At 49.0% G+C, this 27,699-nt stretch overlaps 1 protein-coding gene across 1 annotated transcript; it reads right to left on the bottom strand.

Annotated features, from left to right (window-relative positions):
• Positions 1-770: 770 nt before the first annotated feature.
• On the bottom strand, positions 771-22,469 carry Narf (nuclear prelamin A recognition factor). The gene is made up of 11 exons (XM_055592188.1): positions 22,332-22,469; positions 21,362-21,442; positions 17,262-17,405; positions 15,685-15,817; positions 13,918-14,052; positions 13,550-13,668; positions 12,046-12,175; positions 10,706-10,769; positions 9,481-9,618; positions 8,963-9,120; positions 771-7,053 (listed from the first exon to the last, which is right to left on the bottom strand). Exons 1-11 carry the CDS (start codon positions 22,356-22,358, stop codon positions 6,812-6,814), a joined length of 1,371 nt encoding a protein of 456 aa, XP_055448163.1. The 5' UTR covers positions 22,359-22,469; the 3' UTR covers positions 771-6,811.
• Positions 22,470-27,699: the final 5,230 nt, after the last annotated feature.

The following is a 27,699-nucleotide window of genomic DNA, read 5'->3' as shown; positions in this document are numbered from 1 at the left end:
AGTGGGGCAACCCGGGCGGACCAATGGCGAGCCGCGCCGCCGAGCGCCGCACGTCCGGCGGCGTCGCGCGACGCAGGCCGGCCGCGGCGGCGCGGAAAACCCGGGGCGGACTGCGGAGCCGGCGTGGGGCCGCGCGCGTTCGCGGGGTGAGCTGGGGTCCAAGGTCACGGCGGGCACCGGTGCGCCCCGGGAGCCGCCGCCGGCCTTGCAGTCCGCCCCAGGCTGCGCCGAGCCGCCGTGCGCGCCGCTCGGGGGCCCGCTGCGTCCACCGCCGTGTCGGCGCGCAAGGCTGTGGTCGAAGCTACCCCCGTGTGCTAGCTCTGCACTCACTGGCTCTTACCAGTGGCTGCAGATCAGTGTGCGTGTGTGTGCGTGTGACCCCATCTCTCCCATTAAAGAAGAAACCCGCGCGGGGCCCGTGGGAAGACACAGGTCGAGCAGGCTGCCAGGGGTGCAGGAGGCCAGGGCCAGCACAGTGTCTTCTCCAGGATGGAAGGGCAGTCCCGGTGCACCTGCTTTGGCTCCGCTAAGGGAGGCACGTGGTCACGAACGACGTCACACCAATATGGTGGCCCCTGGGTGCAGGCGGTGGGATGCAGTGTTCTCTCAGTGATGCACAAAAGGAGTTCAGGTCGGGAAGAGTGCAAAGGTTGAGTGCAGGCTGGACGTAAAACTGCACCGGGTAAAAATAAACATTCTGGGTAAGCGCTTCTAAACAGAGGCCCCAGACGAGAGGCATCGGAACGTTTTGTATTTTAATTCATTCTGTGTCCGAACTTAAGATACATTTATTGGAAATTAATGTCTTTATAACATTTACAGATATTTGACATGTGTCTGTAATTACAGCATAGATTCCTAAGGGTTCAAACTGCTTTGTACTATAAATACGACAGGAAGCCATTTCATTAAATATTCATTTGAGGCATCATAGTGATGTAGAGATAACTATGAAGATGATAACTAGGTAAGTATTTAGAGACCAAACACAAAGGAAAAAGCAGTCAAGAGCAAGAAATGTTTCCCATCACTGTTGACACTGACATTGTCCTGTCCTGGGGCACGGCGGTGTGTTTCATTTCCATCTATAACAGGGCTAACCCTTTTTCCATTCTGCACCATTTTTTGTTGAGTAACTCTTGACACAACCGTGGCTATCCTGGTATGAAAAGTAAGCACACAAATCGGCGTTGCTTTGTTTGGCTTTTGTGGTTGGCTTTCTGCGAGGAGGCACAGTCTTATACAGCCCTGGCTGGCCTGGAACTTACTATGTAGGCCAAGATCACCTAGATCCACCCACCTCTGGCTCCCAAGTGTTGGGGTTAAAGGTATGCACCACCTTATCTGGCCAAATCACTTATATAATCATAGATATTTGTTTTAAAGCAATTCTCCAATGTACATATAAATTTAACCATTTATTACAGATGAGAACAAATTATAAACTAATGGGATGTTTGTCCTTGTCTACACCTGTCCCACGGTGGACACCAAGGACTGATGTCAGGATGTGTTCCTCAAAGGCTTTTCTCCCTTGTCCTTCTCTGAGACAGGGTCTCTCAATGAGCTCAGAGTTAACTGTTTTGGCAGGGCTGGCTGACCAGGGAGCCCCCAGGATCCGCCTCTGCTCCACGCCCACCCAGCTGAATATCTGATCCTGCAGGACAGAGAGCATCTGAGTTTCTCAGAATTGATGTGTTCGGTTGGTTTGCTGGTTCGTCTGAGACAGGATCTCACTATGTAGTCCTGACTGGCCTGGAACTCACTATGTAAACCAGGCCGGCCTGGAACGCAGCCATCTTCATCCCAAGCGCTGAGAGTTAATGTGTACTCCAGCAAATTTTGATTTTCTGCTTATCAATGATAAGAACACGAATTTGTATAAATACAGTTACAAAATGGCAGAAGTATATTTAAAATCATTTCAATAGTTGGTAATCCTTTCTCCAAAAACAAAAGTAAGCAATCCTGATACCTATTGGAAGAATTAAAGTTATGACATTATAAAGAGTTGGCAATGATGTGAAGCAATTAATAGAAATTGGTGAAAGATGGTTTGCTTCCTTCTTTCAATTTATTTACTTATTTTTTTGAAACGAGGTATCATTTACCCCTGGCTAGCCTCAAACACTGAAAGTTCTGAGGATGACCTTGAACTTGTGATCCTAACAGCACCTCCCAAATGCTGGAATAAAAGGCTCTTGCCATGCCTGTTTATGTGGTGCTCAGGATAGATCTACGACTTTGTGCATGCTAGGCAAGGAAAATATATCTGATTTTTATGAATAAATTTCAGATGAATAGTATACATTCCAAACTGAATTTTTAAAAATATTCTAGGTTCTACCTTTGTTTCTGGAGGGGGGTCCTCTAGACAGGGTTTCTCTTTGTAGCCTTGGCTGCCTTGGAACTCCCTCTGTAGAGCAGGCTGGTCTTGAATTCAGAGATCCGCCTGCCTCTCCCTCCAGTGCTGGTATTAAAGGTCTAAGGGTGTGTGTGTGTGTGCGTGCTAGGAGCATGTGGGTATCTGCAGAGCCCAGAAGAGTGTATCAGATCCCCTACAGCCATAGTTAAAGGTGGTTAAGTCACCTGATGTGGGCCCTGGGAACCAAAGTTGGGTCCTCTAGAAGAGCGGTAAGCATAATAACTGCAGAGTAATCTCTCCAGCCACCCCCAGATTTACTGTCAGGATTTGAAAGAGACTGTCACTAGGCATGGTTGCTCCTTCCTATAACCCCAGCAGCTGGGAGATAATGGAGGCAAGAGAACCAGTTCAAAGCCAGCCTTGACTAAATGTGACTATATCTCAAAACAGGGGAAAGAAAGGGGCAGGAAAGGAGGTGGGAGAGGGGATGTGACGTGGTTGGGTATGGCACCTAACTGTCTCAAAACCAAAAAAAGGCCAAAGAAAGGAGCGGGAAGGCAGAGTGAAGGAGAACCACTTTTGGGTTTTGATTTTCCTGAGACAGTCTCTCCATCATTTAGTTCTGGCTAGTCTGAGCCTCACTATGTAGACTAGGCTAGCCTTCACCTCAGAGGTCCACCTCTTCCACCTTGTGAGTGTTGTGATCAAAGTTGCATGCCCCACATCTGGCTGAAAAACTATGGTTCTGAGCCTTTCTCTATTAAATCTTCTCCAGCAGTGCTGTGAGCCTGTAGTCATATCTATTGGCTGGCTGACGATCCCTTGAGCAGGAGAACAAGGCACCGGGCTGCTTCTGTAGGGGAGAGTAGTGAAAGGAAGGAGGAGAGAGAAAGGGAAAGAAGGGGAAGGAAGAAAAGAAGGGAGAAAAAGAAAAGCAGACGGGGGGGGCAGGGAAGGGAGAGGAGAAACAGCTGTAGACATGGCTCAGAGTGCCAGCAGAGTATAACCCCAAACTCTGCATTCAGTCCCACCACTGCATAAACAGGTCATGGTAGCAAATCTACAGCCCTGCAACCTGGGAAGTAGAAGCAGGGCCATTAAGATGGAAAGTTCAAGGTCACCCCAGGCTTACAAAGTGAGCTCAAAGCTTGGGTGACTTAGTGAGACCCTGTCTTTAAAATAGAGAGCAAGAGAAAGGGCTTGTGTGTGCACGAGAGATGGAGCTCAGTGATAGTTTTTGCCTAGCACATGACATACCTGAGTTCCACTCCCAGCACCAGACGGCAGGCACATACACTTTGAACAAAACTGTATCCAGGGATCTGGAGAGTTGGCTCTTGCTGCTCTTCCAGAGGGCCAAATTTCAGTTCCCAGCACCCACACGGCAGCTTACAAGTACCTATAACCCTGGCTCCAGGGCACCCAGCATTGTCTTCTGGCCTTTAGATACCAATACACATCCGACTTTCACTCACATACATACATGTATACATACATACATACATACATACATACATACATACATACATACATACACATAAATAAATCTCGAAGTAAGTCTTCCATTGCAACCCAGTACTTACAAGGAGCCACATCCACAGTAGATACTGTGCTTCATAAAAGGTGATATGTGAGGTGTTTTCTTTGCCTTAACGGACTGCACCCTCAAATGGTGAACCAGAGTAAATTCTTTAAGTGTAGATGCAGAAGGAAATGGAACCCACACGTAGTATGCCAAGTGGGAAAAAAGCCACATTTCCTCCATTACCCTTCCAAATAGCTGTGTCCCTCGAATGAGTGCTGCACCCAAGCAAGCATCTGCAGCTTAGCTGCCAACTGCAACCCTAACTCCTGTAGTTGGCGCACTTGTGATGCACCTGGCAAGGCCAGATGTCAACAGTGATGAGTAGGGCACCCACGGAGTCAAAGCTTACATCAGTCCGGGTACACACCACCAGGAAGAGTGCAGTGAATCTTCCCCACTTTCTGCTTTTGTGGCTCCAGAGGGTGAACGTGGTGCCCATGTGTGCTAGGCTCACGCTCTGCCCCCGAACTCCAGCCCCAGCCCTGACAGACCATTTCTATTTCACCTGTAACGGAGACCAACTTTGTTGTCTCTGAGACAGAATTTCATCATGTGTGAGCATGGCTACCCGCAGCAGTGTAAACCAATGCAGCTCAGGCCAGGCAGGAAGCTAAGAAACTGGGCCCCTGCAAGCCAGGCCAAAGGCACTGTGCAACAGCACCGGGAAGATACGGAGCTGGGTTACATGGTCTTCTCATGCCGGGGCCAGCCACCCATCAGCACGCACCGCCACTCTACTGCTCATGCTGCTTTGCCCAGGGACTGGCGCACTTCATGCTTCCACCGTTCTTGGGTTCTTTTGACATGGGATTTCTGCGCGCAGCCAGCTGTCCTGGAACTTGCACTGCAAACCAGGCTGACCTCGATTTCACAGACATCGGTCTACCTCCACCTCTGAGCACTGGGAGTAAAGGTGTGCGCCACCACCACATGCTTCTAAGTGCTGGAGGGACAGAAAGGCACCTGCAGTCTTGAAAAGCTCTCGGGGCCACAGCTAGAATCAGTGAAACAGAAGGCCCTGCATCTCCTGTCTCAGCACTGAGCCTCAGTCGCTCTCATGGGTGGTACCCTGACTGCTAGTGTTCCGACCTGCGGGGCATCCTCCTGACCTATCAGGAAGGGACTCATAAACAAGGTAATACCACTGGGGCTGGGGCATGGTGAGGGAGGCAGGATCAGCAGCACAGCAACGGGCTCCTTCCACTCCACACTCGGGCCTGCTGCACTGTTTATTCCATCATCAGTTCCTCTGGGGAACAAACACCCAAGGCATGTAGACTGGAAGCAAAAACATAATTCACATCAGCGTTCTCAACTTTCCTGTGCTGCAACTCTTTAATACCGTTCATGTGGTGGCAACCCCAATCATAAGATTATTTCCATTGCTACTTCATAACTGTAATATTGCTACTGTTATGAACTGCTATGAATGTAAATATCTGAGATGCAGGATAGCTGATGAGCAACCCCTCTGTGGAGGTCATGACCCACAGGTTGAGAACCACTGGTTTACAAAAACATACCCAGTTATGTTCCCAGACAGATTCACAGGAGTAACAAAACATAAGCCAAAGATAGCAACACTGCAGAGTCAAGGTAGTCACATACATGAGCAAAATTCAAGGGCTTTCCACCTCTGGCTTCTCCAGGAATCGCCTCCTGGATGGGTTCCAGCGTGTGTCACATGGTCCTGTGGAGTTCTTCATTGGGCAGCTACTTCCATGTGTGGATACAGCTTCCCCTTTCTAGGCATGTTCACACTGCAGTAGGGAGGGCTGAAGGGATGCTGCCATGGAGAATGGGCTCTGTGGAGGTGAGGAGGTAATCTAGCCCATTTGTATGGAAAGACGGTGCTGTTTATGCCCAAAGGCCCTGGGGGGGCCAGTTTAGAGGAGGCTGGACATTAGGAAGCTGTCTCAGCTCCATCTTCCTGCCCCATGATGGTAACCAATGAGCTGGCCCTTCCTAGGAACCCCCAAGCCTCAGTGGGCTACCCTCTTCCTTCTCTACTCTGCTTACTTTCAGATATACACCACATCAAATGCTAAACAAGCCTTCCACTTGGTGGATGTCTGCTGGTCTCATCAGCCTTTCCTCGAAGCTGAATGCACAGGTCAAGTAGAAAGGTGACTCACTCACAAGTGGTCCAGCTTGCCAAGGGTTACAGTGACTGCTGACCTCCGGTGACTATCAAGAACAACGTGGCTCGCTGATGCACAAATTGTACATTTCTTTATAGTTATTTTTTGGGGGTGGCCTCGGTGGTACACACGCACACCATGATGCCTACCTGAAGGTCAGAGGATGACTTGTGGAAGTTGGTCTCTCCTTCCACCATCTGGGTTCCACAGGTCAAACTAAGTTTGTCAAGCTAAGGCTGGTACCATGAGCCATCTTACTGGTCCTAGAATTCAAAATTATTTCTTCAAACTTGTACAAGTGAAAGAGACAGGCTGGGCCGAAGGCTGGGCCTGTGTGGTCCACTGTGCAGTGGCTGTGAGCAGCCTGGCCCTCTGAGGTCTCCACCTCGCAGCAATAATCGTAGGCTCATGGAACACAACCCCACAGTCTTGACTACTTAAGAATACATTCTGGACTTCTGTTTTTAAGCACAAAAGACAGGGGTATATCCCTGCCCTCACTCTTTGGGATCTTCCTCACAATCTCAGGATAAAACAATACTCAGAGAGGGAAAATCACGTTTCCCATGTGAAAACACTCCACTCCCTCCCACGCACTACAAAGACAGCACCGCATGACGCTACGTGTCGCAGTGCCGCCAAAGCTTCAGCGCCCGGCTGTCTCTTGAAGCACGCTCTACTCTCCATTCAGAGCTGTCCCTCCTGCCCTCCTCGGCCTTGTCACCACTTGATATCCAGGCTGTCTGTGCAGGGCTCCGAGCTCTGGTATCTGGTGTGCAGCACCTCCTGCACTCTGGGGGACTCAGCACCCTCCAGCCACTCCTGGTACAACTCCTGCACATGTGCGCTGCTCTCTGGGGGCCGCACAGGGATGCTGGCGTAGATGCCTTCCATCTGCTGCAGTAGTGCACGGTCTGTGTGGCCGTCCTCTGTCTGTGCCTGGCCTCTGCCGTTCAAGCATCCTGAAAGATACACACAGGTAGACCTTTCTCCCCTGTGGGATGGCTGGTTACAGAGAGCTGTGCCTCAGGGCACACTGGAAGCAGGAGAAGCAGGCTATACCATGTGACATGAGATTGTTACTGGGACTCCGACCATTGTCATGGAACCTGCCCAGGAGGAAAGCCACGGGTGTTCTTTATTCTTACCATATACATTATCCATAAACTGTCTTACCTAAAAGTGTTTATATCTTTTTGTTTTGCTTTTCAAGACAGGTTTTCTCTGTGTAGCTTGGCTGTCTTGGACTCACTCTGTAGACCAGGCTGGCCTTAAACTCACAGAGATCCCCCTGCCTCTGCCTCCCTGATGCACGCACCATCGCACCCAGCTCCTTACAAGCCTTCGGAAGCAGGCAGCTCTGTCTGCTCTCTGGACTCCTGGCTTCTGAAGAGTGCCCAAACCTAAGGAGCGCTGAGTGGCTGACAAGATGAACACAACGCTTGCGCACAGGGTTGTCAGTGCGTAGGCCCAACAAGGCTGCGCTGGGCCGAGAGCTACATGAGCTCTCCACTGTGTGTCTCCTGCTGTCAGTACAGCCCATCCGAACCTGCATGTGTCAAAATGCAATTGGTGCATGGGAGTGGGAGTAGCTGGTGGTAGGTGTGTGTCTCACATGGTCAAGGTCCTAGTTTCTAAGCCTAGCGCCAAGACTTTGATTTAAAAGAACCAGGAGGTGGGACTGCAGAAAGGGCTCAGAGGTTAAGAGCGCTGGTTGCTCTTCCAGAGGTCCTGAGTTCAATTCCCAGCACCCACATGGCGGCTCACAACCATCTATAGTGAGATCTGGTGCCCTCTTCTGGTGTGAAGGCAGAATGCTGTCTACATAATAAGTACATCTGAGAAAAGAAAAAAGAACCATGAGATAGGCAGAAATCTACAGCTCGGCGGACAAGCACTTAACTACCATACACAACGCTTTGGGTGCAGACTGCAGTGCCAGCGGGGAGAAAAGCAGCAGCAGCGGGGACAAATTCCCACCTTGTTAAACTTTACTCCCACTGACCAGGCCACCTGGCAGCTAGACTAGCTGTCCACCTTCTCAGTAGCAGGCACCCTTCTCCTCCCCAGACCCCTACAGTTTTCCCGCCCTCCGAGAGGCCCCATCTTGTCTCTGCCCACTGTAGCCCAGGACTCCAGCACAGCATCTGCTCCCAGATGGCCCCTGTTCGCATCCCTGTCTCAAATACTGGCCTCTAACCACTGCCCTGTCTAGAAGATCCCTCAGGACAGGGACTAGAAATGTAGGCCTCTCCTCTGTTATGCTCTTCCTGGATCTTTTCTTCATTTCTGACAGTACTCCTTGTCTGGCTCCCTCTGGGTCTTTCTGAGAACTCTAGTGGTCCTACTTGAGCACCTTTCATCACCCCAAACTCAGGATGACCTAGACATTCCTCATCTTGAGGTCGCTCCCTTCATACCCAGGGGTGAAGACAGACCACTTGAGATGCTTCCCTTCATTCTCCAATACCCTATGTATGAGCAAGAGGTGCCAGGCCCTAGCACCTAGCAGAGCCCCCCCCTAGCTCTGGCCTGCTCTCATTGTCTCTCCACCTCAGTCAGGAGCTTTCTCCAGCTGCCTGTCTTTACACCTGGATGGTTCAGTTTCCCTTTGTGGCAGCAGGAGCTCTAAGAAGGCGAGTGACGTCTGCCCTCTCCTGCTGCCGCTCTGCGCAGGTTCCGTTTCTTTTCCTAGTCGCCCTATATAACAGCTCCATGCTGGTGACCGTAGGAGCTGGTTCCCACGTGGCACCTACAAGAGACTGTCTACTTTTCACACTACAGGGAACCTTCAGGGCTGAGGGCAACATGCCTTGGCATGAGGGAGCATCCTGTCTTCCATGGTTACTGGTGGGCCTCTGAACCCCTTACCTCTGGGGCATGCGAGCACCTCCACAAAGTGATATGGAAATTTGCCCTTTTTGAGCTTCAGGATCATGTTCTGGATATTGCGGAAGCCATATGCTGCAGCAAAGCGCAGTAAGACCTCCCCATTCTTCTCAAGGGTAACCTCTTGGAAGTCTTTGTTTCTACAAATCAATAACATGGATTTCAATGGTCAGTGCCCTAAAGATCACTTCTGCTTGGTTGAGGTACAGTCTCACTATGTAGCTCGGCCTCCGCAGTGATAGGTCTACCACATCTGCCCATTTTTTCAACTTAAGTTTAGAATGTCACCAAAATAATGTCAATAGAAAGACCTGAAGGCCCTTGTACTGTAACCAGTGCTGGCTTTCCCACAGAGCAGCCAGGGTAGAGCAGCCACGCACACCACATGCCCCTGGCCCACCATACACTCTGCCTGTCTGTCACAGGCTTCATACCCTAGCTCTGCCTGACGTGTTAGCACCACTCCTGGGCACACCAACTGTGGGTACGCCGGCTCAAACCTTAATGCACGGTAGGTGATCTCCTCAACATGCTCGCCAAACAACTCCCTGGCAGCGTGTCTGAAGACGTGGGCCAGATGCCCATCTGAGCTCACTCCATCATGCCGTCGTACTGCCATCTCCTTCGTATCTCCAAACCTAAAACAAAAGACAAAAGTCTTCACTGTGCCCATGAAGAGGAAGCAAAAGTATTAGTCCAGTTGTTACTGGGACAGACTCCATGGAGCCACCTAAACACGAAGTCACTTAGTCTTTGCAGTATTTGAACTTTGGGGAGCCACCATGCGGGTGCAGAGCCCCAAGCCTGGCCCTCTGAAGGAGCAGTGAGCACTTAACCACTGACTTATCTCTCCAGCCCTGAAAAGCACTTGTTTTGTTTTGTTTTTTCGAGACAGGGTTTCTCTGTGTAGCCTTGGTTGTCCTGGACTTGCTTTGTTGAACAGGCTGGCCTTGAACTCACAGTGATCGCCTGCCTCTGCATCCCCAAGTGGAATAGCACATTCGTAATGAGTCCTAATAAACGACAGGAAATGTCATTTTGCACCTAGCCTAAGATTGCAAATGAGGCTGTTTCACTGGTTTCACTTACTTGCTTCTTTGTGCAGCTACATATGTGCTCAGAGCGGGGTGGTGGTGTGCTGAATCAGCAGCTGAGGTGGCTTAAGCATGTGCTTGACTGTGCCCAGGCAGCGTGAGGACCCTTGCTCAGCCTGGGTTGTCAGGTAGGCTCTAGCAGCAGGTACTCCAGCTGCTGTAATTCTACAAACTTCTATAGCACCTTCCATAAAAGGGCACAAATATAGCTTCCCAGGCCATCAGTTGTACACTTGATCTTTGCAATATACTCTGTATGAGACCCAGGATACAGCGAGAGCCAAAGTCCTGGCTGTGCATCAGGGTCCACAGGGAAAAGAAAGCCAGCAGCTGTGTTCCTGATGCAGAGGCCAGAGGGAGCCATAGTGTCAGATGTGTGTCTCTACTGTACACAGTTTCTGTGTGCCTTCCCTCCTGAAGGGTACGGTATGGCCATCACTCCAGAAGCCCCAGTCTCCTGGCAGTACTACAGAACAGTGTCCCTCTCGAGGATCCTGCCTGAATCCATTTCAAAAGACAGGACGGGAAGGATGCAGGAACCTGTCTCAGTACTCACATGATCTGATTAGGGCAACCCTAGGGCCTGCAAAGCTCACCAGAGGCCCTTCCCAACTTACAAAACACCACTTACAAAGTATCCACAGCAACGTCTTTCATGGAGAGGTCACTTTGCTCCATTATCTGAGCAATTTCACCTGGAGAAAAACAAGGGGCATGAGTCACTGGAAGGAGGATAGGTGGCCCAGGGCTCTAGGTCAGGCTTTGCTTAGGAACCTGGGACCCTCCTTGCTGTGTGATCCATTTCATGTAGAAGGAGTCCTTCAACAGGATAAATTAATGCTAACTTCTAAAGAACAATAAAAAGATATGCAAACAGAATTGCTCTTTTGGACCCTGAACTAAGGCAGTTCTGCATTGCTTGCTGTTGCCTTGAAGTGGAAGCCTGGGTGTACCCCACACAGCACTGCTACATTTGACACACACACAGACACCATGCATGGATGGCTGCCCGTGACCACAGACACTTTCTATACCACAGTCTTTCTCTGTGACCCTTTAGTACAGTTCCACATGTTGAGGTGACCCCCAACCATAACATTGTTTTCCTTGCTACTTCACAACTATGATTTTGCTAGTGTTATGAAGCACAGTGTATCTGATCGTAAGTATCTGATCGGCAGGATATCTGATACCCGAGGGCTCATGACCCACAGGTTGAATCCCACTGCTCTAAAGCGTAGCATCTAAACAGGGCTACTGCCAACAGGGCCACTAAATAAAACAACACATAGAGTGCATTGAACTTTCCACTCCTGTGTCCTATAGTATATTGGCTTTCTCACATGTGAGAGAGTGAGAAGGATCCCTGCAGGCTTTACAGCAGGCAGGAACAATCCATAAAAAGACAAGAATGAAAATTCGATTCAGCCCTGGTTTAGGTACTGGTGCTGGGCCAAGACTTGAGAGTCTGACCACCAATTCCTTTATTTTAGCCATATTTAAGCACAGCATAATTTCAGAAAAAAGGTTTCTGATAACAACTCAGCCCTGTGAATACAACAAAGCTCAAGACGTGTTTCCACTGAAGCTCTCACAAGGCACAAAGGCTTCCCCCCTGTGATGCATTCTTACTGACTCAGAAACTAGTCACCCCAGCATTCCAGGACAGGCTGAGCACCTCTTCCCTCTGAAGGATGCTGCATGCTTAACCTCCTCAGCTTCTCTGGTGTGCATGTGTGCACAGCACTGTTGGCCCTCCACAGCAAAGGGTCCTGATGGGCTGTGACATAAGAGCATCTAACAGCGGTGCTGCATTCTCCCAGAAACCCAGCCCATCTGGAGGAGATTCTGAGGAGGCAGGATGCAGAATCCTCACCCTTGGCTATCAACGCCATCACGCTGCTTGGCCATGCTGGCCTATCAGAGACACACTTGCTTTCTGATAAGTCCGAGAGCACCCGCGCACCTCACCTGATGTCAGCACACAGTCCGTGCCCCTGGCACCACTCAGAGTCATGGAAAGACCCTCTCGAAGAGCTTCCAGCTTCTTATCATAGCAAGGAGCCACGACAACATGGAAAATTTTCTCTGGAGACAGATTCTGTGGAGGAGAGCACTCAGCTCAGAGCTTCAGAGAAGCAGTGATGGTGGCTACAGCATGGGTGGTCCCAGCTGCTGATCCCACGCTAGCCCACGTGTGGCAGTGTGTTGTGAGCTCTGCACAGGTAAGGACAGGCTGTGTTCCACCGACTTTCCCTGAAGAATTTCTGAAACTGTCCACATGATATCTAGGCAACCTGTCTCTTGAGACAAACCGGCAGGTACCTCTGAGTCCTGAGTGGAAAAGTCCTGCTCAGGGAAAGGGTGGAGCCCAAGAGAAAGCACAGAGGTTGTCAGAGGTCACAGCTCAAGGCCCAAATGTCCCTACCAGCAGCTGCAAGAGGATCTGCAACTCTGGGCTCCACTGAGAGCTCAGGGCCCGCAGCCCTGAGGAGACCAGGAGACCTCAGAACTCTTACAGCAGGTATAAGAGGGCAGAAATGCAGGCCACCCAACAGCCAGTTTTCTTGTCCCTTCAGCTCAATGCAATTATGGTACAGGGCTAGTAATTTGCCAACTGTGGTGACTTTATAAACAGAGAAATGTTTTCAACGGCTAACAGGAGGCTGTCAGGTGGATATGGCTTTTAGGCTGGCTTCCGTGTTTAGAAGATCCTTCCCATCGCTGTTTTTTCTAGTTACTGTGGGGGCCCAAACAGTTTGTTCACAAGAAAGGAGAAAGGCAGGATGCAATCTATGTCAGGCTTGCCAAAGCCCTGGAACTAAGGTTTGAGGCAAGTGACTTGAAGGAACTAGAGCTTATCTATCATGTGACAATGTTAAAACCATGGGGCCAGGGACCCAGTGCTTAAAATGACTGGCTGTTCTTCCAGAAAACCTGGGTTCAATTCCTAGACCATGCAGCAGCTCACAAGTGCATGTAACTGCAGTTCCAGGGGATATGATGCAGTCTTCTGGCCTCTGTTGGCACCAGGCATGCAAGCGGTGCACAGCCACACACACACACAGGCAAAACACCCATACACATAAAATAAAAAGAGAGGGATGGGTGTGGTAGCACACGCCTTTAATCCCAGCATTCAGGAGGCAGAAGCTGGAAGATCTCTGCAAGTCTGAGGCCAACCTGAACTATAACAGTGAGTTCTAGGACAACCAGGACAGAGTCCCTGTCTCAAAAATCCAACCTAATTCAAACCAAAAAGGCAGGCTAAAGGTGGCATCTGTGGCCTGGAGCAAAAAGCCAGGCTAAAGGTGGGGCTTAGCTTCCTAAGGCGCCCAGACCAGAAGCAATCAAGCAGTAGCTCCATGGATGAGGTCCAGGGCCACCCTGTCCACAGTCTGAAGAATGCCTCACCTCAGGCCTTACTCAGCTTAAGTCCGCAGCCTGCTGCTGCTCCCTGGAGAGCTTGGCTTACCTGCTGTCTGGCAAAGTAATCCTTCACCAAGGAGCCCATGACCTGCTGTGGGGACTTGGCAGTGCAGAGATGTGGGATGATGGGGCGACCTAGCACCCGCTCAGCATATCTGACCCAACCTAGGGAGAAAGCAGAGAGAGAGAGAGAGAGCACATAAGCTCAGTTTCCACGGCTCCCTCCTGCCTTCTGGCATTAAGGTATGCCTGGGACTTGGCTCCCAGGCCAGACAGCTCATCTACATTGTCCCTGTTCATGAGGTATCCTGCTCTAAAAGGCTGAGCGCGATGGGTCTGCCCACCTCCATCCAAAGGCAGGGCTATGATTACTTCTACAGTCCTGGTGAAGTAGTACCCGCAGCTTGTGCTCACCAGGACACGCAGAGGTCAACATGGGCAGTTCCTGGTGCTCCTCACTGTGCTGGTGATAACGGCGTACAAACTCCTTCTGACTTTCCAGGATGCTGAAATCTGCAGCAATTGTGGTGTCAAATACATAGTGTACCCCTGCAGGAAAAAGGGACACAGATTCTTCCTTCAGACAGAGGATGCATCCAGATCACATCTAACTGCTAAGGACTCTCCGTCTTCCCTTATGACCAGGTCCTACTCTGCACCCCTAGGTGATCCAGAGCTCATGAGGCTCTATAGAATAGGCTGGCCTTGAGCTTGTGATGATCTGTTTGAGTCCCAAGTGTTATGATTAAAAGCATGGACCACAATACTTGGCTCTTTGTTGTTGTTGTTTTTGACTAGGTCACTCTATGTAGCCCAGGCTGTCCATAAACTTGAATCTTCCTACTTCCAGCTCCTTTGCTAGCATTATAGGTAGATACAACCATCCCTAGCTTTTGAGCACCCTTAATTCTTCCTCAACCGTGTCTTCTCCTGTTTCAAACACAAACACAAACACAAACCACAGAGTCAATGGCACATGTCTCTCGCTAGCTATTCCATGGCACACATCTCTCCTTAGCCACCATCAGTCAGTCTTGATACCTTTCTTTCTGGCCCGGTTCACACTTGGCATTTTACGTTTTCCTTGTTTGAAACAACATCCTGGCCAGGCTGGAGCTCACTGTGCTCACCAGGCTGGCAATAAATCCACAAATGATCCTCCTGCCTCTGCTTCCTAAGTGTTATGATTATAGGCATGTGCCTCTCACTTTTCTATGTGGTATTAGGGGACAACGAATTTACACAGCACTCTCCCATACTGGAGAGAACCCTTACCTGCTGAACCATCTTGCTTGCCCTCCAACCTACTTTTTGATGGCTTTCTCGTAGAACCTGAAGTTTGTTGTTTGGGCTAGACTGGCCAACTAGGGAGCTCCTGAAACCTACTTGTCTCAGCTCTTCCAATGTGGAGTTGCACAAGCCTGCTGCCAAGCCTAGATTTTTTTTTTCCAGACAGGGTTCTCACTGTATACTGGATGGCCTAGTACTTACTATGTAGAGAAACTGGCCTTGAACTCTCAGAGATCTGCCTGCCTCTGCTTCCCAGTGCTGGAAGTAAAGATGTGTAAAACCCACTGTGGCAAATTTCCACCTTTTATTCCTCATATAAAGAACACATGCCTGGGACTGGAGATGTAGCTGAGGGCTACAACTTACTAACTAAAGGTTCTTAGAAAAACGGACATTAGTCACTACAGAAATAATTGTCAAAAATAATCATTACGTGGGCTGGAGAGATGGCTCTGAGGTTAAGAGTGCTGGCTGCTCTTCCAGAGGTCATAAGTTCAATTCCCAGCATGGTAGCTCACAACCATCTAAAATAAAAAATCTGGCGCCCTCTTATGGCATGCAGGTGTACATGCAGGCAGAACATTGTATACATAATAAATAAATAAATCTTAAAAAAAATAATCATTACGTGAGCTGGAGGCAAGTATAGAAACTTCCTGGTGCTCACTGTCCACAGTTAGCAGGTGTTCACTCACTCCTTACCTCAGAGGGTCAAACCCCCTATAACACAACATCTGTCCACACACAGAAAATGTCAGTCCTTTGACATTCCAGGAATCACCCCTCAAGTTTCTCTCCTGTGCCCTTGGAAACGGAACTTGAAAAATAGAAAGCGGCCTTCCTGAGCTGAAAGTATACATCCATAGCATTTTAAAGAGGTGACTCACTCACCAAGACTTTTGAGGAAGCCGCACAGTCTTCTGGATGCATCGGTGACACCGAGGTTGAATTTAGCAGCAAAGTAAGGCAGAGACTGAGGACACACAGACACAACTAGAACTCTGTGCTTTGAGGTGTCACATTTCTAGAAGGAGAAACATTAATGCCACATGTTCAATGGAAAATTCACAGTAAAATGGATTTTTTGTTTGTTTTTTGAAGCAGGGTTTCTCTCTGTGTAGTCTTGGCTGTTCTGGAACTCACTCTGTGGACCAGGCTGGCCTCAAACCCAGAGATTCATCTGCCTCTGCTTCCCAGGTGCTGGGATTAAAGGCCTGTGCCGCCACCTCCCAACAAACATAAACATTTTAAATTACAATTTTAAGAAAGAAAGAAAGAAAATGTAGGCTACAGAGCAAGTTCCAGGACAGCCAAAAGCTACACAGAAGAGAAACCCTATCTTAAAAAAAAAAAAAAAAAAAAAGTCAGGTAAGGTGGCGCACGTCTGTGATCCCAGCACTCAGGGAGGCAAAGGCAGGTGGATCTCTGTGAGTTCGAAGCCAGCCTGGTCTACAAAGTGAGTCCAGGACAGCCAGGGCTACACAGAGACCCTGGGGATAGGAGGCTGGCAGAGGTGCACCAATCTCTGCCTTAGGCTTCCAGTGTTGTCTGTGAGGCTCCAGGTAGGGCTCATCTGCAGGGAGACCCAGGCTGACAGGAATATCTACCATAAATTCCCAACAAAATTCAAATTAGAAGTCAAGGAAGAGGCCTTTCTACTAATGTCCATAGGAAGGTTTTAGCCAGAACCACTTACCACCATTGGTACTTTGTACCAGTTTAAAAGTTGTGGCCAGCAGAACCCATAAACAAGAGGTACAAAACCTCTGCCATGTTGTACATGCTTAGAATCCTAGCACTGTGGTGGCTGACAGAATAGAAGTTTTGAGACCAACCTCAGACACAGCTAGCCACTGTCACACAACACAGAGGGAATGATTACAAAATAGATTTTTTTCATCTAATAACCATATAAAACTAACCAGTATTAAGTTTATGAACTGCCACATCCCACTGGAACAGTGATGGTGCATGCCTCTTATCCCAGCATTTGGAAGGCAGAGGCAGGAGCTCTGTCCTGCATCTGCTCCTGCCTCCAGGTTCTGCCCTGTTTGAGTCTCTAACCCAATTCCCCTTCAGTGATGCACACGTGGAGGTGAAAGCCAAATAAATCCTTTCTTCCCCAGCTTGCTTTAGGCCATGAACTGGTCATGACACGGGTACTGTGTTTCCTCACAGTAACACTGGCCATAGACAGGACTCTGTCATCCATCTGTCCATCTGTCTATATCGAGGTCTGAACCTATACGATGCTCAATGCTAGGCCAGTGTTCTACTGCTGAGCCATGTCTCTAGCCATTCATTTCTTCATTTTCTCATTCACAGACAAGGTCTCATTATGTGGCCCAGGGTGGTCGTCCTGAACTCCCTTTGTAGCCTAGGCAGACTTTGAACTCGCAGCTTTCCCACCCAGTTTCCTGGAAGCTGGACCCACAGGACTGCACCATCAGTTCCTGCTGACAGCATACCTTATTGAGATTAAGAACACGGAAGAAATCCTTGGCACTCTGCTGGGAAAGCCGCAGTCCTTCATCCACAGTCACACAGCTGTCACATGCGAGGCAGTCACTCAGAAATACCTTTGCATCTGCCAACTTATGGAATTCTCCTTTCTGTGAGAGAAAATGATGTTAACTTTCTTTCTTTCTTTTTTCCTTTTTTGAGACAGGGTTTCTTAGTGTAACCCTTGCTGTCCTGGAATTCACTTTGTAGATCACGCTGGCTTGAACTCACAGAGATCTCCCTGCCTCTCTCGCCCACGTACCAGGACCACAGGTGCGCGCCACGACCCACGGGTAGCTTTGCTTCTTTGGGGAGGGCAACATAAAGACAAAGTCGAGGCTGAGCTACCGGGAGCCACCAGGCAGTGGTTTCTGAGTAGACTGTGGTGGCGTCAGGCCCTTGGTGGCTCTTAGTCATGCAGGTGACAGTCTGGGCTGAAATAGCCCGGCACTGTCTTGTGGGAAGACAATCCGCCTTTGGCCATCCCACCTCCTCTCCCGTGGCCGTGAGCCGCTGGCACCTGCCAGCTCCTCCAGATCTACGTGGTGAACACTTCGCAGACAGTCAGGGCTGTGTGCAGCACAGCCCTCAGACTCTGAGAACCCCTGAGCTGCTGGTGCCCACTCCTGCCCCACCCCTCTTCAATAAAGGGGGACTGGCTACCTGGGCGATGGGACACTGGGACCCTAGACCTTGGTCCCTTTAACCCCGTTTTGTCCCCCACCCAACCCTGTCCCACTCTGGCCCCTTTTAGTCCCCAGAGAAATCTACTAAACCACAAGCCACATTTCCATTGCCTGAGGCCTGCACACACCTCTCAGCTTTTGCCTGGCCTGGCCTGCCCTCAGGGCTCACATTCAGCCATACCGCTTTGACTGTTCTTGAGTCCTTCCACAGGAAACACTCCAAATGAGCTCTCATTCGCCTACTGGCCCCAACAGAGCTGGCATCCTGAGATTTCTTTTCAGTGCCCATTACCACACAGCATCAGCTTGCTCATAGAGGTTGCATCTCATGTTCCTTATGCTTCTATGCTTCCCAGCATCTCTAAGAGCCTAGAAGGCACTGAGGTGCTCAGGGTGTAGGTGAGCAGCACAGCTCACCTAGCAAGTGCAAAGCTTTAGGTTCAAATCATATTAGTGAAAAATAAAATAAATTTAAAACAGTAAGTGTTCAGTAAGTATTAGCGAGTTAACACAGGAAGATGCTAAAACAAGCCAGAGTCATTTCAGTCAATTAAGGAAGCCCTAGAGAAGTCTATGTATGTTTGTTGATACTTTTAGATAGGATCTTGCTATGTAGCCCTGACCTGCTACTCACTATGTAGCACAGGATGGCCTATCTTAGAACTCCTGAAGGATACGCTTTTAATCCCAGTACTCCAGATACTGAGGAAAGTGGATCTCTGAGTTCAAGGCTAGCCTGGTCTACACAGTGAGTTCCAGGCCAGTCAGCACTATATAATGAAATCCTGTCTCCAAAATAAGTAAACAAACAAACAACATCCAGGGTCCAGGCTACCTTCCTTCCAACCCTCCTCATCCTCCTTTTCTTGTACTTCCTAAACTGCTAGACTCTACAGAAGGCCTCTTCTTTTTATATAGCCCTCACCATTTCCAGAGAAGCCTTCCCTTTCCTGCCAACACCACCTCAAGGGCCCCAAGCCAGGCCAGCTTCCCTGCTATACCCCTGGCTATTTTGCTAGGCACTGGAAGCTAACACTGTCTTTTGTTGTTGTTTTTCCAAGACAGGGTTTCTCTGTGTAGCCCTGGCTGTCTTGGACTTACTTTGTAGACCAGGCTGGCCTTGAACTCACAGTGATCTGCCTACCTCTGCCTCCAACTGCTGGATGTGTGGTCTTCTAAGTGACTTGGTAGCATGCCTTTAATATCAAGACTCCTGAGGCAGAAAAAGGATCACTGAACTCAAGGCCAGCAGGGTCCACATAGCAAGTTCTAAAACATGGGGATACATTGTCTGGCCATCTTAAAAAGTGAAAAAATAAATAGAAGCTGGAGGCTGGAGAGATGGCTCAGCAGGTAAGAGCACTGTCTGCTCCTCCAGAGTCCTGAGTTCAAGGGGCAGCAACCACATGGTGATTCACAACCCTCTATACTCGAACTTGATGCCTTCCTCTGACATGCAGATATAACAGTCATACATTAGATAAATACTTAAAAACTTTTAAAGAATTATTTACTTATTATTTATTTACTTATTATTCAGTATTCTGTCATGTGAGCCAGCAGGCCAGAGGAGGGCCACCATGTGGCTGCTAGGTTTTGAACTCAGGACCTTTGGAAGAACAGACAGTGTTCTTAACCTCTGAGCCATCTCTCCAGCCCCAATAAATAAAATCTTAAATAATAAAATAAAAAATAAGTAGAAGCTGGAGATGGCTCAGCAGTTAAGAGCATAGGCTCCTCTTTGAGAGGCCCCAGGTTCGATTCCCAGCACCCACATGGTGGCTCACAGCCATCTGTAACTGCAATTGCAAGGGGACTGAGCACCGTCTTCTGAGCCCGGTGGGCTCTAGGCGTTTATGTAGTGCAGACACCCATCCAGTGTTCCACCGCACCTTGAATCCGTGCCTTCAGGCCCAGTCTGCCAGCTCCTCGTCAGCAACCCTCAGTAGTTTTACAAGATATGTCTACACTAAACTGCCACGATGCTGGTTACACTATGTTTGAGCTTATCTTACACTTACCATAACCGTGGGAGGAGAGAAAACTAGCTCCCAACAACACTGATAAGAAATAGGGCCTCAAAAGGGTTGTGGGTTTGTTTATTTATTTATTTATTTACTTATTTTTTGGAGACAGAATTTTGCTGCGTAATCCAGGCAGGCTTCAAACTCATGCCTTTCTGCCTCTACTTTTCAGGTATACACTCACATGCCACTGGAATTAGATGTCTATCCAAAGTCATAAATAGAGGGTAGGCATTAGGGTGCAGGGCTGGTGTGGAAAGCACTCGTCCAAACTGACCCACAGCTCCAGAGAGCATTGCTTCGTGGTGCATTGCTGCTCCTCAAAGGCCTAGTGTTCAAAGCCTAGCACTGGCACACAGGAGAGTCAGAAGGATGCCAGTCAGATTAAACAGTACCTCAGAACTGCTAAATCTAAGAGGGAAGTCCTGCTAACTACTTCTCCCATGTAACTAATTCTCCACTTACATTGGAAGGTTTTACCTTGACTGCTTCCTTGCTTGCTTGTGAGGTGTGTGTGTGTGTGCGTGTGCGCCTGCGTGGGGGGGTCTTGGGCAAGTGTGTTGGTGTAGAGCTAGAAAGGCAACTTGTAAAAGCTGCTTCTCACCTATCACCTATGTGTTCATATGTCACATATGGGCTCTGGGGATCAGACTGACATTCTGAGACTTAGTGGCAAGTGTCTTTAGCAGCTGAGCGATGTAAACAGTTCTAAATTCAGTGTTTGTTTGTGGCGGAGCTCAGGGCATCCGTCTCACTCACCAAACACTATCAGTTGACTTGAAATCTTAGCTCTCAGTTATTGTTTTAAGACAAGGTCTCATTGTATAACTTAGATTGGCCTCCAACTGGGACTCCAGAGGTGCGCCGCCATTCCTGACTAGTCCTAATATTTTCTAAGAGAACAGTGACAGTAACTTTCTCTGTCAAGAGAAATCAAGAGCATGGCAGGGGCAAATGCCTCTTCAGAGCAGGAATGAGGTAGGTATGAACCTCTGCTCAGAGGGAGATACAGTAAGTACAAAGAGGCATCACTGTTGGCTAAAACAAGAACTGAGAAAAGACAGTCATTCACACAGGAAGCCTAAAGACTCATGAACTTGACGTTCAAGTCTTTTATGGAATGTAAGTTCCTCCCATTTTACAGGGTGCAGATTTCAACACGGGGCGGAGAGGTCCTGTTCCTCAGGCAGCATGTGTCCTGGTGAGTCTGAGAGGACTCAAGGCTGCCCTGCACATAGCCCTTACCACTTCTTTCTGCAGAGAAGTACAGGGCCATATTTGATCCTAACAGGAGAGACCACAGCCGCAGCCACTCCAGTCACGTTAGGCTCACACCAAACTGAAATGTTTACTTACCTCTTCATTCTCCTGGGTTGGACTTGATGCACCAATGGACACATTCTCCTGGTCATCAGTTTTTGTTTTTTTATTACATTCCTTTAAAAAAAAATGGAGGGTGTTAAAGGGAAAATTATTTTTTTTTATGTTTTTTTTTTTTTTTCCTTTTCTTTTCTTTCTGCTTTTTTTGAGATCAGGTCTCTCTACACAGCCCTGGCTGTCCTGGAACTCACTGTGTAGACCAGGAGAGATCCTCCTGCCTCTGCCTCCTGCGTGCTGGGATCACAGGTGTGTATCACCAAGCTCAGCCAAGAATAAGTTAGTGTGGTTCTCTCCATTACCAGAACCAACCCTGAGCAGTCAAGTTTGCGCCTAGAAACCCTTTGTACAGAAATAAATCATCCGTACTTAAGGAAGGAGACACACAAACACACACCCACACTTACATTTGAATTATTTGTGATAAGAACAGAAGTGATATGAGGGCTATAGGAACACTCAGATGTGGCTAGCACACAACACTACAGGCGATTCCCCGAGAAAGAACCTGATGGAGTGTTTGGGCATGACACAACTCCTGCAAACGCCAGATTCCCGCACATGCATCGCACGGTCCCCACCATGTGGAACCGTGTGCAGTTCCTGTCACCTGGTGCAGCGGGACAGGGGGCCTGCCCTTAACTCCGTCACCTGTTTTCATGGAAGTTTGTTTTTCGGGTAGGAGCCGCGCACAGCATTTCTGATCACTTCGTTGACCATTCACTCCCTCAGGGTGCCAGGACTGATCAAGCCTTGGCCTTGAACAGCCCCGTGGGGCACTAGCCCGCAGTGGGCCACCGCCTGCTGCCGCCCGGGGCTCCGCGGACAGGTGACGGCTGTCAGAGACTGACACGACAGAGGAAGGTGCACCCGGCCGAGCCCGACCCTCACTATCCTCCTATTCCAGGCCTTGGCCTTCGCCCCCAGCCCCGACGGACGCCGCACCCACCTTGCGTGTGCAGTGCTCACACTTCATCTGGAGCGGGACCGGCGGGAGGCCGACGCGCCTCGGCTGAGAGGAACACGGAAGACTGGCACACCGCCGCCTGCCGCCCGCCGGCGTCCCGCGACCCTTTGTTGTCCTCCTCCGCGGCGGCCCGCCCCCAGGGACTGCAGCAGACCAATGAGAGGCCGAAACGCGCCGGCCACACCCCCGAGCCAGCGGGAGGAGCGCTAGGCTCTTACGGCACTCTGGCCGCGCCTCCTCCGCCTAAGCCAATGAGAGTGCCAGGAGGTGGCAGGTCCCGCCCAGGAGCCAATCAGAAAATGGGGGCGGTGCTTGCGCTTCCGGATAGACGCTCCGGGGCCAGGGCATGTCGTCCTGTTAGTGTTTGCCCTGTTAAGATCCGGTCGTGGGAACGTCAGGGTGAGTGAGGCACAAAGAGTGCGCTGTCCGGACACAAAGAGGCCGGACCGCGGCGACTGCAGAGCGCCAGGCGCAGACCCGCGTCCTCTGTCATGTCCGCGTCGGAAACCCGGCTCTGCGGCAGTTCTCTGCGGAGCCGGCGCCTCCCCTGCCGCCGCCATGGCCATTGAGCGAAGCCTCACGTAGGCCGGTGCTTGGGGGAGGGGGATGCACATGCGCAGCAGGCCTGCATCGTGTGTGTGTGTGTGTGTGTGTGTGTGTGTGTGTGGCCGTTTTTCTATCCATCCATCCATCCAATATATGTATGTACAGACAGTGGGCGCGTGTGCATTTGTGTGCATACGTGCACATAGGTGGAAGCTGGTTCTCTCCGACCACCTTGGTTTCAAGGATAAAGCTCAGATCCACTTTGGCAGCTTAGCCTCTTAGTCTCTCCATTAAGCACAAGGTTAGGTAAACTAGGAAAAGGAACTAAAGACAGGAATCCTGAGACTGTCTAATTGTGAAGTTTCTTACGCCCTACACCCTTTGAGCTACACTCATATGAACTGTCAGCACATTCCTTTAGTCCTACCTGCTTTTATAGCTAAAAGTGTTTTTATTCAAAAACTTCAGGTAGAGCAGACTTGAAATGAAGAAAGCTCTACATTAGTTACCTACATAATTTCTCCCTAACTGCTACTGAGAGCCTTGTAAAGACTACACTTGGCGCAATAGTCTACAAATGTCAAATGAGCTATCTATGAGACATTATATAATGAGAGTTGGTTAACATCCTACTGAAAGCCAGCCAGACACTGATACACTATGGTTCTTGGAAGTAGCAACCAAACCTGGAAGCCCAACACCCAACTTGTAGGTTATTTATCTGAGTTTTAATAAGACAGTCTCTTGGAGCTGGAGAGCTGGCTTAGCAGCTTAGAGTGTTGCTATTGCAGAGGATCTGGGCTGAGGCCTGGCGTTGATTCCCAACTCCCATTAACTCCTGAGCCAGGGTGTGTGATTTTGTGGGGTCCGCTTAAATCCAGCATAACTCAAACACCCGATCAATGCAGACGACAAAAACTTATTGCAACCAGTCTGCTACTGCTCAATCAGGGCCCCAGAACAGACCTGGGAGCTGAACTGTGACCCCAAAGTGACCCTGTACAGCACTCTAAAGGGTGAAACCATACATCGAGGGGCAGCAGGGTGGGCTGGGGCATTGTCCAATCCTGTTTCGACATGAAGGGTTGAACAAGGGAGTTTCCATCAAGGATAGAAGTAGGTTCCTGGGCCTGGGAACATGAACTTAGTTTGACCCTACCAACAAGATGGAGAAGTTGTGTCTGAGATGGTTGGACCGAGACAACTGTCTCCTTACAGGTTGTCCCTGAGACAGCTGGACTCAGACAACCGTCTCCTTACAAAAGAAGCTGTTCAGCTATTGGGAAGTCCTTAACTCTCTTAGGACCTGGGACCTTGAACTTAGTATCTCCCTATGATTAAATGAGTCTGAAAACAAAATAGTAGTACTTAGAATAAGTTCCATTTGCTTGTTCCCAATACTAACTCCCTGTTTGGTTTTGGTGGTGTTTTGTGTTTTTGTTTTGTTTTCTGAGACAGGGTTTCTGATTGTAGCGTTGGCTGTCCTGGAGCTTGCTCTGTAGGCTAGGGTGCTGGGAGTAAAGGCGTACGCTACCACTGCCTGGCAGCGACACCCTCTTCTGACCTCTGTGGGCACCAGGCGTGCATGTGATACACATCTACGCATAGGAGCAACACTCCCACACAAAATAAAAAGCCAGGTGTGGGTAGCGTGCCTTCAATCCCACACTTTGGAGGCGGGCAGACGTCCGTGAGTCTAAGGGTGGCCTGGTTTACAGAGCAAGTTCCAGGCCACCCAGCTAGAGTGGAACCCTGTCTCAAAAATAAGTAAATAAATCTAAAACGTAAAATGCGTCTTCCATGCCAAGCTACATCCTTAGCCTGCAGGATGTTTTCTTATGTCATAATGAACTCGTTCCAGGCACATACTTACTTTCTGGTGTTGTGTTAAAAACCTTTCCTTGGGACACACAGCATACACATTACTCCACATAGGGAGCGCATGACAGACTCAAGTGTGGACATCACCAGAGTCCAGCGCGGTAGGCCAGTGGGTTCACAGGGTAACTTGCAGGAATGACTCAAGGACAGCTGCGTCACCTAGGTGACAGCAGCTCCAGGTGAGAGAGCATCTCATTTCTCATTGCCTGCAGCTGGTCTGGTCGTCTCTGCAGCTCAGTTTCCTTCTGTCTGAGAGATTCTTAGCTTTTATTGATTACTCCAAGAGGGATAAAGCTCAGTGAACCTGGGCAGTTTCAGGGACTTCCTGAAGCTATCTTGAGTTGTTTACCTTCCTGCTTAAGGAACTTCTGTCAGGATGGAATAGTTCAATTTCCGGAGGAAAATGCTGCACAACATCTGGTAATAAGCATGCACTTTTTTTTTTTTTTTTTTTTTTTTTTGGTCATTTTACTTTTATTTTATCTGCATTGGTGTTTTGCCTACATATATGTCTGTGAGTGTCAGATCTTGGAGTTACAGTCAGTTGTGAGCTGTCCTGTGGTTGCTGGGAATTGAACCCCGGTCCATCTGGAAGAGCAGTCAATGCTCTTAACCACTGAGCCATCGCTCCAGCTCCAAGCATGCACTTTTCTGATAAAATATTTATATTGGTGGTTAGAGAGATGGCTCAGCAGAGGACAGGGGTTCAATTCCCAGCACCCATATGGCAGCTCACAGCTGTCTGTAACTCCAGTTCCAGGGCTTCTGACACCCTCACATAGACATGAATGCAGGCAAAACACCAACAAACAAAAAAATAAGTAAATAAAATACATTTAAAATAATGTTACTGTCCTATGTGTCATTATAGCTCTGCAAGTGGATAATTATAAATAAGTTTGCACAGCCAGTATCGGTCCCTAGGGGGTACAAAATTGTTCAGTTTCACTAAGCAAAGAGGCTGGATAAACACTGGACCAGTACAGATTGCTTTCAAGCCTCCAGACTCTTGGCCGCACACACAAAGCAACTGCATGCCAGGCTAGCAGCTCTACAGTTTTAGCTGACTACATAGGTACTGTGCTACAGCTCTGAGAGGGAAGGGCTCCTCACTGCAGTGTCACAGCTTTGCCCTGAGGGGAAAATTTCCACAATACAGGTGTGGAACCTCTTCGGGAAATCACCAATGCCAGTGTCAAGTCAAAAAAAAAAAAAAAAAAAAAAAAAAACAAAAACATTATGTTACATTCCTAAAGGTAAGTCACCAAGTTCTATTCCTTTATTTCACTTCCTTCTCCTGAGGCTGCCTTCCAAGATCTATGATCAAAAGCTCTTTTGGTTCACCTAATTACAAGCTCAATCAAAACAAACCACCACATCTTTGCCCATTCTAACCCAGACCTCCCCTTTTTCTTGGAAAAGTTACACCTGCAGCGTCACTGGGTGCTGTATTTCATGCTGAGTCAGAAAACGGCCGATCTAACTTATCTTCCTTGATTAATAAAGGATCTCTGTGAAGGCAAGTGTTAGGGTGTGGCTGTGCCTAATCCAGGTCCGGAGGGAAGCCCTGCTGTGTGGGGTCTCCTCACAGCAGTTGGGAGCCAAGTAACAACAGAGTAACCCAGCACAACACACATCATCCTGGCAGGTGGCTGCCTCTGCTTGGGTGAGAAGCAGTTTGAGCGGGAGACAGGCTTATAGATTATAGAGCCGTTCTTGGGGGAGGCATTTTCCAGGGATCGGTGGTTTATGTGCTCAAGGGCTGGTGGGGTTTGATAGGTTTTCAAATCCAAAAGTGGCCTTGAACCTTTTATCCTACAGGTACAGGCAGACGTGTTGCCCATAAGCAAACTTACTAGGAGAAATTTCTTGCTAGGCTGTGTGACCTCCACAGTTAAGTGATTTTAAAAATGAACTAAGAGCAGCTGGGTGTGGTGGTGCACGCTTTTACTACCCGCACTTAAGAGGCAGAGGCAGTGGGGACTCTGAGTCCAAGGCCAGCCTAGTCTACATAGTGAGTCAGTGCTAGGGTACCAGCTGGAAAGGCTTTCCCAGTGGAGGTGCTGCAGCCCTGACTGGGGTGGTTTCCCCAGGGGAAGTGTTACAGCTTTGAAGGGAAAGGCATTCTAGAAATTAAAGGGGTTCTGGCAACCTTGCCTTTAACTCTATGCCCTCTGTCTTGCTAACAACTGACAACTGACTCCATGACAGAAGTACCATTCAAGCTGTAAAACTCACCACAGCACTGTGATGGCTGAACTTATGTATAAAGGTTTAAAACCTCTGTGCTTTTAGATAAATACAAAGAAAAATTAGACTTCCAAACGTTAACAGCCGTTAAGGGTTAATTTTTTACTTCTGTTTATTTTGCACATAAGGACCTTCTGCTCGACTAGAACAGAATGTAACTGTGCTCTTTGCCTTTATAAGCCTCTGACTGAGGTGCCTGGGGCCTGCATTCAGGAATCCCTGTCCTGGGCGTAGACCTGGTGCCAGTCTATGAGGAAAAGCCCCTTCCTGAACCTTTGAGCCAGCCAGTTCCCAGCACTTGGGAGGCAGAAGCAGGCAGAGCTCTTGTGAGTTCAAGGCCGGGCCTGATCTACAGAGAAAGTTCCAGGCCAGCCAGAAATACACACAAAAACAAGCAAAAATCGAGGCTGGAGGGTAGGCTTAGTGGTTAAGAATATTTGTTTGGTTCCCAGGACAGATATGACAACTGTCAGGCCTCTGTAACTCCACTTCCAGGGGATCAAACACTCACTTTTGATTTCCCCAGGTACTAGGGAAGCAAGTGGCCTGACCTACATACATACAGATATGTAGGCAAAACACACAAATAAAACAAAATAAATCTTAATTTTAAATAAGTGAACGAATAAAACTACCATCTGCCTTTGAGATAGGGTCTCGCTCTGTAGACCAA

The sequence above is a fragment of the Psammomys obesus genome, unplaced genomic scaffold (assembly GCF_907164565.1).
Source record: "Psammomys obesus unplaced genomic scaffold, mPsaObe1.curated_primary_1811, whole genome shotgun sequence".
Classification (NCBI taxonomy): domain Eukaryota; kingdom Metazoa; phylum Chordata; class Mammalia; order Rodentia; family Muridae; genus Psammomys; species Psammomys obesus.
Note: the sequence above shows the minus strand (reverse complement) of the source record. Positions and strands in the feature narration are given on the sequence as shown.